Below are 14,416 nucleotides of genomic sequence, written 5' to 3'. Positions count from 1 at the left end.
ATCCAGGGCTGCGCCATCACTACCATCGCACAAGGTCATTCGAAGCGGTTATTCCACCATCGCCTCCGACCATTCTATGGCCAGTGGCAAAGGATCACCACAGACAAATGGGTGCTGGAGATCACAGCCACAGGGTACGCCATCCCCTTCCAGTCGCTCCCACCACCACGACTCCACCCAGACCCCACCTCCAGGAGGCCTCCCACGTAGCAAGGCTCAAGCAGGAGGTAGACCATCTCATGCTCATAGGGGCAGTGGAAAGAGTGCCAGAGCAACTGCAAGGGAGAGGGTTCTACTCGAGGTACTTCCTCACGGAGAAAAGGACAGGAGGCTGGAGGCCCATCTTAGATCTTCGAGGCCTCAACCGGTACCTGCGCAAGCAACACTTTCAGATGATCACAATCGCCTCCATCCTTACGGCACTAGATGATGGAGATTGGTTCGCAGCCCTCGACTTACAAGATGCGTATTTTCACATAACTATCCATCCGGCTCACCGACTATTCCTCCGGTTCATGGTAGGCAAAGAACATTTTCAATACAAGGTCCTAGCGTTTGGCCTCTCCTTGGCCCCCAGAGTCTTCACCAAGACCTTGGCAGTGGTGTCAGCCTACCTGCACAGACAGGGGGTATTTATATTCCCGTATCTGGACGACTGCCTACTCAAAGGGGCCTCGAAGGAGGAGGTACTATGCATGATACACGTCACAGCAGGCACGTTCTCTTCGCTCGGCCTGGTTATCAATCTGGCAAAATCAAAGATAGACCCCACACAGGACATAGAGTTCATAGGGGCTCGCATAAATTCTATTACAGCGAGAGTGTATCTACCAGAGACTCACTTTCGGTCCATCGGCTCCCTCGTGCAAGTCATCACCTTCAGCCCTACGGTGCCGGTTCTGACGTGCTTACAGCTGCTGGGCCACATGGCAGCAGCGACGTTCGTAGTACAGAATGCCAGGTTACACATGCGCAGCATGCAGCACTGGCTGGCGAGCGTATACAAACTGGCAGCACACACCATTCACAGGGTGGTGTCGCCCACAACAGAGGTGCGCAAATCCCTGCAATGGTGGGTAAACCCCAAGAACTTGCTAACAGGGGTACCCTTCCAGCAACCACAAATATCGGTTTTTCTTACTACAGATGCCTCCCTCATAGGGTGGGGAGCACACATGGGCGAAGAGGTGACGCAAGGGCTGTGGTCCTCCACGGAGCAGTCACTGCACATAAATATACTGGAGCTCAGAGCAGTGTTCAACGCCTGCAGACATTTTCGAGACCATATACAAGGCAAAGTAGTCGGGATCAGTACAGACAATACCTCCACCATGTTTTATATAAATCGGCAAGGAGGAGCTCGGTCCCGTGCCTTATGTGCGGAAGCCAGTCCGGTTGTGGAACTGGTGCATCGCCAACAATATAACCTTGAAAGCCTCGTACTTACCAGGCGCTCACAATGTGAAGGCAGACCAGCTGAGCGGGCGTTTCGCACTCACGCACGAGTGGCAGATCCGTCCTGATCTGCTACGACCGATTTTTCACGCTTGGGGTTTTCCCCAGATAGACTTGTTTGCTACTCAACACAACAAGAAGTGCCCACGATTCTGCTCCAGGGCAGGACTGGGACGGGGGACCCCGGGGGACGCATTTGCGATCTCCTGGAGGGGCCCCCTGCTTTACGCTTTCCCTCCCACATCCACAAAGTCTTGCAGAAAGCCAGGAGGGAAGGAGCCCGAATGATCCTGAAAGTCCCAACGTGGGATCAACAGCAATGGTTCCCCCTACTCCTGCGCATGTCGGACCGGCCACCGATGCCCCTTCCGCTGGCGCCGGATTTGCTCATGCAAGCCATGGGGTCCATAGTGCATCCGCACCCCCAAGGCCTGCGACTACAAGCGTGGTTAATCCATGGCTCAGCTCCCTAGAGAGCACATGTATGGAGGAAGTGCAGCAAGTCCTAGAAAGTAGCAGGAGGACTTCCACCAGGAAGACCTACAAGCAGAAATGGACTCGCTTCACGCCATGGTGTTCTACCAAACAGCTAGCCCCCCCTTTCGGTGCCTATACCTGTAATATTAGAGTATTTACTGGACCTCAAGAGAGGAGGACTCTCACTATCCTCATTAAAGGTCCACCTTGCCGCCATTTCGGCGTTCAGACAGGAAGAGGAAGGGCACACGGTGTTCGCCCATCCCACAGTTACCAGGTTCCTCAAAGGGTTGGTAAACCTATATCCCCCTCGGAAACCGCTTCCACCTTCATGGAACTTGGACCTGGTGCTTAATGTGATAATGGGACCACCGTTCGAGCCTTTGGCCACGGTTTCCCTCCGCCTCCTTACGATAAAGACGACCTTTCTTCTCGCAATCACGTCAGCTCGCAGGGTGAGCGAGCTTGCGGCAGTTATGGCAACGTCACCCTGCACTGTTTTTTCCAAGGAGGCAGTAACCATACGGCTGCATCCAGCCTTTGTTCCTAAAGTTTCTTCTGAGTTTCATATTAACGAACCTATCGTTTTACCGTCGTTTTATCCAAAGCCTCATAACTCTAACAAAGAGGTGCGCCTATACCTCCTGGACGTGAGGAGGGCGCTAGCCTTCTATATAGACAGGACCAAGTCCTTCCGGAAATCGGATAGACTCCTAGTCTCAATCGCTCCCAAATCAAAAGGAGAAGGTCTCTCTTTGCAGAGAATCTCGAAGCACATCGTATCCTGCATAAAAATGTGCTACGAACTCAAAAAGACTCCTTTACTGGCCACGCCCAGGGCTCATTCCACTAGGGCGGTGGCGGCATCAACAGCCTTTTTCAAGGGCGTTGCGCTAAAAGACATTTGCAGAGCGGCGACCTGGTCATCCTATGACACCTTCGCCAAACATTACGCCCTTCACAGGGTATTCCAAGAGGATACCCGTCTCTCGACAGCGGTCCTCTCGGGGACAAGCTGCACATAATCCGATTACCCACCTCCTATCTTGGGTTACTGCTGGGTAGTCACCTAATGTGGAGCACCCACGGGGACACTGGAAGAAGAAAGAAAGGTTACTCACCGTAGTAACGGTGCTTCTTCGAGATGTGTCCCCGTGGGTGCTCCACTACCCGCCCATCCTCCCCGCTTCGGATCTCTGTTTAGTGTTTTGCAGGAGCATCTGAGTCGGTTGGTCAAGGAACTGGCGGGGACCAGATCGCGCACGTGGCCAGGAGCGCGCAAGGGAGCGGCGCGCACCGGCGCATGCGCGGTCCAGTAGAAACTGCTTGGAAGATCCGATCTGCGGCGCCGGGCGAGCCCGACACCTAATGTGGAGCACCCATGGGGACACATCTCAAAGAACCACCGTTACTACAGTGAGTAACCTTTGTTTTTTTAATGAGTGTCACCAGCATGGAAGTATGTCCTCTGGATGTCCAAAGCAGGAAAGGACATGTGAATATTTAGCATACATGCCACATAAATACCTTCCTGTGCCACCTACACAAGTGCCATACAAATGCCAATTCTCGCTTTCAAATAACATAGTAAATAAGTAGGAGGCAGCATTATCTCCCATAAATGTAAACAAACTTGTTTGTCTTACTAATTGGCTGAACGAGTAGTAGGACTGACTGGACTTCTCGGCACTGAAGTTTTGCATTGTTCTGAGTGCAGTTATGTAAGAAAAAAAGCATGCATTTGCACATTCCACTTTCATAATAAAGGCAATGAACTCCAGTATTTTTAGCAGGAAACTGGACTCAATGACCTCTTGAGGTCCCTTGCAGTTCTAGTGTTCTTTGACTCAATGAACTGAAAAATGCTACTTCTTTTTCAGCATTTTACAGTGCAAACATTTGGAATAAAAATAATTAGGGGAGCACTATACATTTTCTGTTGTGTTGTAATTGAAATCAACATGTATGAAACTACAGAAAAATATCCCAAAATATTTTATTAAATTTCTTTTGGTATCCTATTTAAGATTTTTTAATTAATTGTGTGAGTTAATGACAAGTGATTGACAGCCCTACGGGGGCCTGGTGCCAAATTTGCCTGGAGAGAGTTATTTGGGAGGAAGAGCAAAAACCAGCTGAGCGCTCTGCTTTTCAGTCAGTGAAGATCCCAGGATTGAAGAGGGGAGGAGCAAAATGAGTTCCCAGGCGAACCACAGAGACTGATGTATTTTATGAATGAGAAATTAAGAGCTGAGAGCATAGGGAGGAAAGGCACGGATTAGACAGAGGGCAAGATGCACTTGGCAGTGTTGAGTGAGGAGAAGTGCTGGAAATTTAGGAACTTGGAATTAATGAGTGCATAGGTGCCATTGCTCCTGGTGGCGGACCAGCTCACCAAATCCTGCTGCAAAATCACCTGAAAGTCAAAAACAGGGTCATCCAGCTTGGAGAAAAGCATCTTCTTGCAAGTCAAAGCCAGAGCAGTGCCACCAGTCAGAGGCCACTCTGCCAAAGGGTTTTTTCCACTCTTCTCTCCCCCGATCTGTGCCAGCCTTTGCTTTTTCCCATTTCTGTGATCCAGGTGTGCTGACTGACAAACGTAGAAGCCAGAGTTCTCACAGTGCTTTCTCGTTTTAGAAACATTGTGACAGGCAGAAGGCAAACCTGAGGATCCGCTTCAAACCCTCCCTCTTCCAGCACGTGGGAACGCACTCCTCCTTGGCTGGAAAGATACAGAAGTTGAAAGTGGGTATCTGACACTGTGGCATTGCATTCATTCCCCACCCGTAAAGATCTCCCTGATGTCTTGCACCCTGGATTCATGTGCCCATGCCAACTGGCCACATTTGGAAAGCAGATGTGGTACATGGAGTTAAATTTCTTAACAGCCAGGTTTCCAATTGTGCATGGAGTCTTGTAACATTTCTGTTTCCCTTTTGCTTTTTTCAGTATAGGATACCTTATTAAACTGCCCTGCAATCTGTAATTAAAAGCTGCTTGTTAATGTTGTGATGGGTGGTGTAAAGCAAATTCATAGTTCCATTGCATTTGAGTTTTTTAACTATTTGGACAGGGCATTCAGAGATGAAGATTTTAAAATGCATTGGAAGGAAATCAGAATACGGTCGGAAGACCAGGTCTTGAAGCAGGGCAGGGTTGGGACACACACACTAGCCAGGTTTCGCTAATCCCATTTGTTGCAGTGAATCAGAGCCACAGTGTACCTGAAGTCAGATGGAGGTTGACAGGTGTTTCCACCCTTTTCCAGAGGCTGGAGATACTTAACCTTTACTCTTGAGCATCACAACAAAGCTGTAGCTTACAGCAGAGCGTCTTATCATGTCATGGTTGTTCCAAGTTGCTGGGTTTTTATCTGATTTCTGGTGGTGTTTTTTAAACAAATTAAGGCTCACTTCTTAAGAGTGTCAGCTGTATGCAGGGGGAATTGATACTGACTTTTTTCATGAAGTGTATTATACATTAAAAATGCAAGAAGCATGATTTGCACTCAATAGCTGGCTGATACAGATACCATATATTTATATACAAGGACATAATCCAGTTTGTATAACCCAGGCATTCTCTGATATAACTCAGTCCCTGGCAATGAATTTGCCCCAGGTTAACAAAGGCTTTCCTTAGCTTGTAAGATTCTTGGGACAAGGTTCTGTGTGTGCATATGGCACCTAATACAGTAGGGCCTCTCTAAAACTGACCCTGTGGACTAGCACAGTGCGTATAATGATGATAATCTCCCCTTTGCAGCCCTGTACTCCTGGGCATCAGCTCCCGAGGGCTCTGTTGTTCTCCATGCCCTTTGCACGTTCTGTAAATGGTGCACAGATACTGTGGCATTGGGATGTTGGCGCTGTTTCCACCCCCCTCCATCCCCCAAAGCTGGAAACCCAGTTTTCATTCAGTGAGAGCCATGTGTGAGACTTTACTCTTTGCATTGTGTGTATGGAGGACAAAGATTTTGGAAAGCAAGCCCTGCGAAAGGAACACGTCAACCCTCCTGCAGAGGTGAGCACCAGTCTGAAAACCTACCAACACTTCACCTTGGAGAAAGCCTACCTGAGAGAGGACTTCTTCTGGGCATTCACCCCCATGGCAGGGGACTTCGTCCGGTTCAGATTCTTTAAACCCCTGCGCATCGAAAGGTCAGTGCAGTGTGTTTGGAGGGTGCTCCGTGGTAGGGGAAATACACAAAACCAGAGGTTGTGATGTGGTTCCCTTTTTTTTCGTCTCCCTTTTACCCTGATTTTTATCCCTGGTGGTGCAGGCTGCTTCTCTAGCTGCATTTTACTTTGTTTTGCCTTTAACTTGCTGCCCCTCCCCTCTTGCAAAGGCAAGCCTTTGTCACTTCATTCCTTATGCTAGATGTCCTGACAATCCTCTCTGGGGTATTGTCTCTTGTGCCCAGACAGGTGCCCCCTCCTGCTGGCTGCAGGGAAGAAATTGGCACCCCCTGATTCTAGACTTGGCTTTGCATAGCTCTGACCTCTGCCAGGGAGAAGCAGCAGGATAATAGAAACAGCTGTAGCCAGTACCCTGCTCTGTCTTGCTGGCAGATAAGAGCTATGGTGTGTAAAGGGCAGCTGGTCTCCTGACTCTGTGCAGTTCTCAGGGGGGAGACATAACACAATGACTTTGTAGGAGAGAGTTGGTTTTGCACCATTCCGGGAAACAGCCCTGCCTGGGTTTTTCATCACTAAGCAAGCCCCAGAATAAGGCATTGGTCCTCTCACCCCCAGACGTCTGCCATTAACCCTTTCAGTCTTGCACAGCTTTGGTAGTGGGTGTTGAAGTAATGTTTTCTCTTTTTGGAGACGAGTAATGGTATCAGTGCTGATCCTTGGGGTACATCTACACCACTCAGGAGATCGCCTCATGGGGACATGTGAAATTGAACTATCACGGATCAATAATTGATGCCTGTACTCCTCAATCTCACGAGGAATAAGGGAGCTCTTGTGTCGACCTCCCTCAGTGAGGAGGGCCAATAAGTCGAGCACAGACACGTTGATTCCAGCTACGCGATTGCCATAGCTGGAATTGCATATCTACGATCGACTTTAAGGTCTAGTGTTGACCTGGCCTTGGTTTTGCCTCCAGTTCCTACTTCTCAGCACTTACCTTGCGCTTCACGCTTCCAAATGGTGCATGAACATCCATCCCAGAGTCCCCTCTCCGCAGCAGGTGTGAGCTGTTGTTGCTCTCCTGCCTTTACAGATGAGGGGAAGTTGGGCCAACTGCCCAGGGTCTACAGGGCAAGAAAAAGGAAAAACTCCTCCTCTTACCATGGCACTTGTTCAGGCCCAGGATGTGGTGCTTCCGATGTCCCTTCACCAACCCCAGCAGATGTCTTGGTCGGCAGTTGTGGCCTCGTTTCTGAGACTGCCTTTCTGTGACGCAGGGAGAGGATTGTGTGCATGCATGTGTGAGAGACAATTCCAATACCCCTGCCCCAGCGGTGACATGGAAAAACCCCTTATCTAGCAGGTCCATTCATGTAGCCTGCTCAGAACTCCTTCAGCCAGACCTCACTCAAGTTCCCCTCACTGGGATAACAACGGCTTGTTTTCTCCCAAGCGTTGTGAACCCTTCATCCATAAATGTAATAAAACAGTAATTCCTGATTGGCTCTTTTGGCGCACGCAGCCGTCTCTGTGTCCCTGTCTCAATGACAGCAGCTCTTCGTGTGCCTAAAGCCGCCTGTTTGATTCACTCGCTAAATCACTCCTGGCCAGAGAGACAGCAGTCCAGCCCACACTCAGAGCCTTACAGCTTTGGTCTCTGTTACACAGATTCTTCTTCCGCAGTGGCAACATTGAACACCCCGAAGACAAACTCTTCAATACGACCGTGGAGGTTTTGCCCTTTGATGTAAGTTCAGGGGGTTGGGCATAGGAGAAGGGGAAGTTTTGGAGGGGGAATTCAAAATTCTGAGGAAAATGTTGAGTAAATGCTCATCCTCTATTGGCGGTGATGTGTCTGCTTGTTCTGCCAGTATCAGACTATTGTGGCTTTAATAATCATTGCCTATTATGGTGGTGCCTGGGGCCCCTGTGTTAGACACAGCAATCCCCAAAGAACATCAGTCTAATCAGACAAGAGACCCGGTGGAGAAATGGGGCTAACACACAAGCAGAGTGATGGCAGCAAATGTCATGTTAGTTCTATGATTCCAGTGGTGGGACCAACAGCCACCATTGGCCTGGGGGTGAGGTGTGGGTGGGGAGCCCACTCGGCACCCCCAGATGGGGCAGAACTGAGGGCAGTCAGCCCGGAGCTCAGAGCTGGGCCCTCCCTGGGGATCTCACAGCTGCATTGAGCAGTGGCATGGTGCTCTGCAGTGCTTCAAAGGGGACCCAGGCTGAGTCTGCTGCAGCTAGCTCTGCACCCCTTGACGCTCTGGTCCCCTGTGCATTTGCCCTGATTGTCCTTGCCGTCCTGGCAGCGGGCCTGCAGGATTTTACTGGGTGGTTGGTTTCATTCAGAGGGGATGAGCTGAATGGACAGAAAGGTGATGAGAAGGGGGGTGAGGGGAACAGAACAGGGCAAGAGGCAGGTGTGGAATGAAGCTGACAGGACTGTGAGTGATGGGCTGGGAGTGGGTCGGGGTGAACAGCCAATCAGCACAGGGCAGAGAAAGTTGAGTCAAGCTGTAGGTGGTTTCCTGTCTCTCCTGTGGCCCCTGCTGTGGCTGTTTTTGCAGCTGCTCCTACCACCATGAGTGTCTGGCTGACTCCATTCTGCAGTTTCTCCACAGCTCCATGGGGAGAGGGAGATGTGGTACTGCCAGGACTCTGGTGCCACCAGAGAAGGGCAGGTTCTCCCTCGCGTGCTTCTGAGCTGAGGTGGGAGAGGTAGTCCTGGCTGGGCCCCATTTTGTGCTCTCCTTCCCTCCAAATGCAGCAGTGCCTGGTTTGGCTCCCTCAGCAGCTTCTTCTACCAACCTCTAGCTAGCTGCTTGCTCCAGGTTGTCCTCAAAGTCACATGGCAGCATGGGGCTGGTTATGTGACTTCGATATAGGTCAGATCTGCAACCCAAAACCAATCAAATTCCAGGGGGGTGGGAAGGGCAGGTAGATTCAAATGCCCAGTCTGAACCATTGCCTTAAGGTTTTGGTTCAAATTCAGATCAGAAACCATTAGGTCCTTACGTTCCAGCCCAGATGCCAGTGGAATTTTGCAGGAACACCTGTTATCTTGTTCTAATCCAGGATCTTGGTAGGCCCAGGGTAGATCTTCCTGTCTGATTTCTGCCACAGTGGGATAAAATCTTTCTCTGCTGTCTAAACTGAATCCAGATCCTAGCCCTGACTCGTACCTGAAGCCATGGGACAAACCTGCTGTTGCCTGTGTGCAGTTAAGACACAAGCCCGTGGTCTGATGGTTTAATACCCACTGCATATGTTTTAATATATGACACTTGTGCTTGAAAAGAAAAGCCCTTACAAGAAGCCTGCATTGCTGCAGTGATTTCCTTTGAAAGATGCAATGGTGTCTGGTTTATGGCCCTGGCTGTTCAAGCTGCCTCCACAGCAGGCTTCCTAAATTCATGCCCCCAGCTTTCTGCAATGACTGTGTTTCCCCTGCACAGAGTCTCCAGTCAGATAAGGAAGCCCTGCAGGAGGGAAGAGGGACAGTGTTCAAGTTCCACAGGACGGCAGATGGCTACATACAAATAGGTAAATTACTGGTTCCAGGCAAAAGTCGGCCTGCCCTTTGCTGATAATGCACCACGTTTGTTGATCTTCAACTGAATCAAGACCACTAAAAACCTTGCTTGGAACTGGTTTGCCTGGAAGTCAATCTGTAGAGCAGGTTAGGTTTTCTTTTTCTCCCTCCCCAGGATCCAAAACTTGGATGGGTTTGAGTCACAATTCTCCTGTGTGTCGGGTGCTGTGTCTCTCTCCTGTAATAGAGAAGATTTAAAGCTGAGTCCTAGGGGCAGAGAAAGAGGAAGTGAACAGCTGGCTTTCAATTAAGCAAAATGCTGTTGTGCCTTCATTAATAATTGCCAGCAAGTTTTCTCACAGGTGCACCAAGGAGCAGTTTTCAGATGCCTTGTGCTGGGATCCTTGCTGCCGGCTTGGAAGGTTCCATGTGGGGCATTGTTGGAGGGAGCAAAGGCTTCATTTGCTGCCAGGAAAAACCATAGAGATGAGATTTGTAATTCACTTGCAAAGTGCTCCATGTGGGAAGGAACAATCAGTTTCACACATACAGAATGGGGAGAAACTGCCTAGGAATGAGTACAGCAGAAAGGGATCTAGGGATTATAGTGGACCACAAGCTAAATATGAATCAACAGTGTGATGCTGTTGCAAAAAAAGCAAACATGATTCTGGGAGGCATTAACAAGTGTGTTGTGAACAAGACACGAGAAGTCATTCTTCTGCTCTACTCTGCGCTGGTTAGGCCTCAGCTGGAGTATTGTGTCCAGTTCTGGGCACCACAGTTCAAAAAAAGATGTGGAGAAACTAGAGAGGTTCCAGAAAAGAGCGACAAGAATGATTAAAGGTCTAGAGAATGTGACCTACGAAAAAAGGTTGAAAGAATTGGGCTTGTTTAGTTTGGAAAAGAGAAGATTGAGGGGAGACATGATAGCGGTTTTCAGGTATCTAAAAGGGAGTCATAAGGAGGAAGGAGAAAACTTGTTCTTCTTGGCCTCTGAGGATAGAACAAGAGGCAATGGGCTTAAACTGCAGCAAGGGAGGTTTAGGTTGGACATTAGGAAAAAGTTCCTATCTGTCAGGGCAGTCAAACAGTGGAATAAATTGCCAAGGGAGGTTGTGGAATCTCCATCGCTGGAGATATTTAAGAACAGGTTAGATAGACGTCTATCAGGGACGGTTTAGATAGTACTTGGTCCTGCCATTGGGAGGAGTTCTTGTCTCAAAGTCCAGCCTCCAACTTGTAGGTCAGAGTAATTGGTGCTTGTTGGGAATTCATGTCCTGCTGTTCGCATTCCTGTGGCCTGTGCCACCATACGGACATGCTCAGGAAAACTAAGGGGCTACATATTCCCCTTATATTGTCCTTTTCTCCAGGATTCTCTTCACTTCCCAAGTTTTTGATACCTGCATTAAATGGTACCTGGTGAAACATTGCCACCCACTGGCCATTTGGGGCTCTGCACTTTTAGTTTCTTTGGTTGTGAGATGCATGCTTTTTTTTTTTTTTTAAAGGTATTGTTATTCTCGGAAGGCCTTATATTTGACCTCTTACTGCCCAGCAGCCCTTTCATTTGTGAGCGTGCACTAGATTATTTCAGGGAGTTTGGATCTATGTACAGTTTAAAACAATGTGCATATGCAGTTTCCCTGGCACAGGTTCAGTGCCAGGCAACACATTTTGCAGCTGCTTAAAGAGTTAGAATGATAGGCTGTGGTCCTGTACAAACAAACCAAAGGCCTCCTAGCTAAGGTCTGGGTTGATGCTGTGTAACTGCTACTGGAAAACAGTACTGACAATGAAAGTGCCTGATGCTGGGGGAGCACTCGAGGACTGCATGCTTAGGGAGTCTGTCTGCCCTCAGTTCGGCTGCTCTTGGGAGGAGACTCCACCCCAACCTGACTGCTTTTCTCCATCAGGCTCCTTTTCTAAGGGCGTTGCAGAAGGAGAAGTGGACCCTTCATTCGGACCACTAGAAGCCATCCGACTGGTTATCCAGACTGATTCTCCCGTGTGGATCATCTTGAGTGAGGTAACGGGGTTTCTGGCTTTAAAAAAAAAACAAAAACACAACTTTAGAGCTACACAGCTCATCCCATCAGCCTGGAACAGATAGAAACACGCATACACATCGCCCCCAAATTCTCCCCACACAGGAGATCTCTTTCTCTGGGTGAAAGAGGTGGGGGATTTGAGTTCTCCTTGAAGGGAAGGATGGATGGGATGGGGAGATAGGGAGTGTCTTTTCATCCTGTTGTATCCAGAGAGGTGCAACCCTGCTCCCAGGGAAGCTTAATGGAAAAGCTCACCTCAGTGACCACGGGAGCAGGACAGGCCCCTAAGCGACAAGGCCTTTTGTAAAGAAACATCTAATCTAGAGGAAAAGCAGTCCAGTAGCACTTTAAAGACAAACAAAATGATTTATTAGGTGATGAGCTTTCGTGGAACAGACCCACTTCTTCAGATCATGGCCTTACCAGAACAGACTCAATATTTAAGGCACAGAGAACCAAAAAGAGTAATTAAGGTTGGCAAATCAGAAAAATATTATCAAGGTGAGCAAATCAGAGAGCAGAGGGGCAGAAGGCGGGGGTGGAGTCAAGAATTAGATAAAGCCAAGTATGTGTAAGAGCTCCTATAATGACTTAGAAAGTTCCCCTCCCGGTTCAAACCACGTGTTGATGTGTCGAATTAGAACAGAAAAGAGAGTTCAGCAGCCTCTTTTTCCAAACTGTTGTGAAAATTCCTGTTCAGTAAGACGCAAACTTTCAGGTCATTAACAGAATGGGCCGCTCCATTAAAGTGCTGACAGGTTTGTGAATCAGGAGTGTTTTTATGCCCATTAATTCTTTGTCTAAGAAAGTTTGAAATCTGTCCAATATACAAAGCATCTGGGCATTGTTGACACATGATGGCATATGAAGATACCATCACTGAACCTAACCAGGTTATTCACAGAATCACGGGCACACTCTCATGTTCCTCAACTAACATCATATATGCCATCATGTGCCAACAATGCCCAGATGCTTCGTATATTGGACAGACTTCAAACTCTCTTAGACAAAGAATTAATGAGAAAAAGCCAGACATAAAAACGCTCCTGATTTTTAAACACTAATTAAGTTCCTGGTAGTGTCCCTTCAAGCCCACCAGAGTTCTAATAGCCTGAGGGTCTGGGACAGGGGTTTTGTCTTTTTCCGCCTCCCCCCCTTCCCAGGCTTTTAAGGGGGCAAATACCACCAGAGCTGTCACCTTGCTTGCTTGTCCCCACACCAGCATCGCTAGGTGAGGGGGAGATGCACTGACTGCCTTTTGAAAACTAGTCATGGATGGCAGTCACAAGATCTTCTGGTATCACCTCAATCAACAGAGAGACCCACCCTCCTCCCAGCACTGGGAGGACGGTCCCTCAGGGGTATCTCCTGCAAGACAAACTTTTCGCTTGCGTCCTCTCTCCCTCCTAGCATGAGGACTGCCCAGAAGTTCTGTAACTGGGGACGTGCCCAGCCTTGAAGACTTTGGCTTCCTTTCTCTTTTTCTCCCCTCTTTGTATCATTTCAGATTTTTCTGAAGAAAGCAGAATGAAACTCCAGGAATAAAGGATGGATGCACAAAGCAGTTGCTCAGTCTTTTCCCTGACTCATCCTCTCCCTTCTATTCCCTCCCCCTGGTCTGCCAATGGTGTGAAAGTGTTTCATGAACAGCACCACCACCTGCTTCCAAGCCAGGAAGAAGGAAAAAAATCTGTGGTCAAAAAAGGCAACTCCTGACTAGCTCTGCAGCAGACTTCAGGGAAGGGAAACTTTCCGATGCGTGAGTGCTGGCCGGGATTAAACAAGAGCACGAGTGCCTGCGCTGGCTGTAGCTGACTTTGCCGGGGCGGGGTGCGGGGGTGTGTTTCATACTATCCGCTCTCTCCGTATAGAGACCAAGGAAAAATAATCTCAGTGTAAAGGGCTGGGTTTGTTCCCCTGGGCAAGGATTGCACTGTCTCTCATCCCTCGGGGGGTCTGGCTCCCCGGTCATAGCAGTTGGGTCATGCTAACACACGGTGTGGCTTGGTGTGCTGACAGAACACAGGAGCTAACAAGCAGGAAGGCCAAATGTATCTTCAGCCCAGGAAAGGGCAAACAGATGCTGGCTCTACTGGTATTCCTATGGCTGGAGCAACGGTGGGGGAAGGTCTCCGCAATGAGTGCAAGGTGAGAATTTTCCATACCCACCACAGAGGAGGGTTGAGGTGTACTGAGGGAAACAACCACAGCCTGAATGGCTACGTTTCCCCTTGCCCCAGCAAAAGGCAGTTCCTCAAGGACCACAGCTGAGGACTGAGTGAGCAGGAAGATGGAGCTCCCCTGCTAATCCGGGGGGATCTAGCAGAGTGGACTGCATCTATCGGTATGGCAGGGAAATAATAAACCACACTGTGCCTGCCAGGGTTGAACACTGCCCCTGAATCAAACTTATGTTGAAGGCTTCTGTGTCTTCACGCCTTGAGATTTTGAGTGCAAAATCCGTCTTTTTAATAAATCTTTCAGTTACTGGTTGATGTGAATTTTGAAAATAAGTAGCCCAGCTCTAAATGGTAGGGGGGATTAGCATAATTTTTCAGAAGTTTTCTGAAAACCCAATGTCTCTTCAGCTATACACTGGAATGCATTATGCTACTTTAATGTGCTGTATTTTTTATTATTGGATACATTTGATTTTTCAAGTACATCTATATATAAATATATATTAAAATGTGCACTGTAATAAAGTTTGATTAAATTTAAAACCCTTGCCCCTGTCTGCATTC

General features: G+C 48.6%; 1 protein-coding gene across 3 annotated transcripts in view; it reads left to right on the top strand.

The window, feature by feature from the left end:
* MGAT4B (alpha-1,3-mannosyl-glycoprotein 4-beta-N-acetylglucosaminyltransferase B) overlaps window positions 1-14,400 on the top strand; it is a 137,000-nt gene extending 122,600 nt beyond the window's left edge. For 2 of the 3 annotated variants that reach the window (XM_075009293.1, XM_075009291.1), the window contains 6 exons: window positions 4,570-4,677; window positions 5,899-6,092; window positions 7,740-7,818; window positions 9,539-9,626; window positions 11,535-11,647; window positions 13,180-14,400. In XM_075009293.1, coding sequence (XP_074865394.1) covers window positions 4,570-4,677; window positions 5,899-6,092; window positions 7,740-7,818; window positions 9,539-9,626; window positions 11,535-11,647; window positions 13,180-13,203 — 606 coding nt within the window. In that variant the 3' untranslated portion in view covers window positions 13,204-14,400. The remainder of the gene's footprint in view (window positions 1-4,569; window positions 4,678-5,898; window positions 6,093-7,739; window positions 7,819-9,538; window positions 9,627-11,534; window positions 11,648-13,179) is intronic. The other variant, XM_075009292.1, reaches the window with a different exon arrangement.
* Window positions 14,401-14,416: the final 16 nt, after the last annotated feature.

The sequence above is a fragment of the Carettochelys insculpta genome, chromosome 15 (assembly GCF_033958435.1).
Source record: "Carettochelys insculpta isolate YL-2023 chromosome 15, ASM3395843v1, whole genome shotgun sequence".
Lineage (NCBI taxonomy): Eukaryota > Metazoa > Chordata > Testudines > Carettochelyidae > Carettochelys > Carettochelys insculpta.
This window is presented reverse-complemented; position numbering and strand designations above follow the sequence as displayed.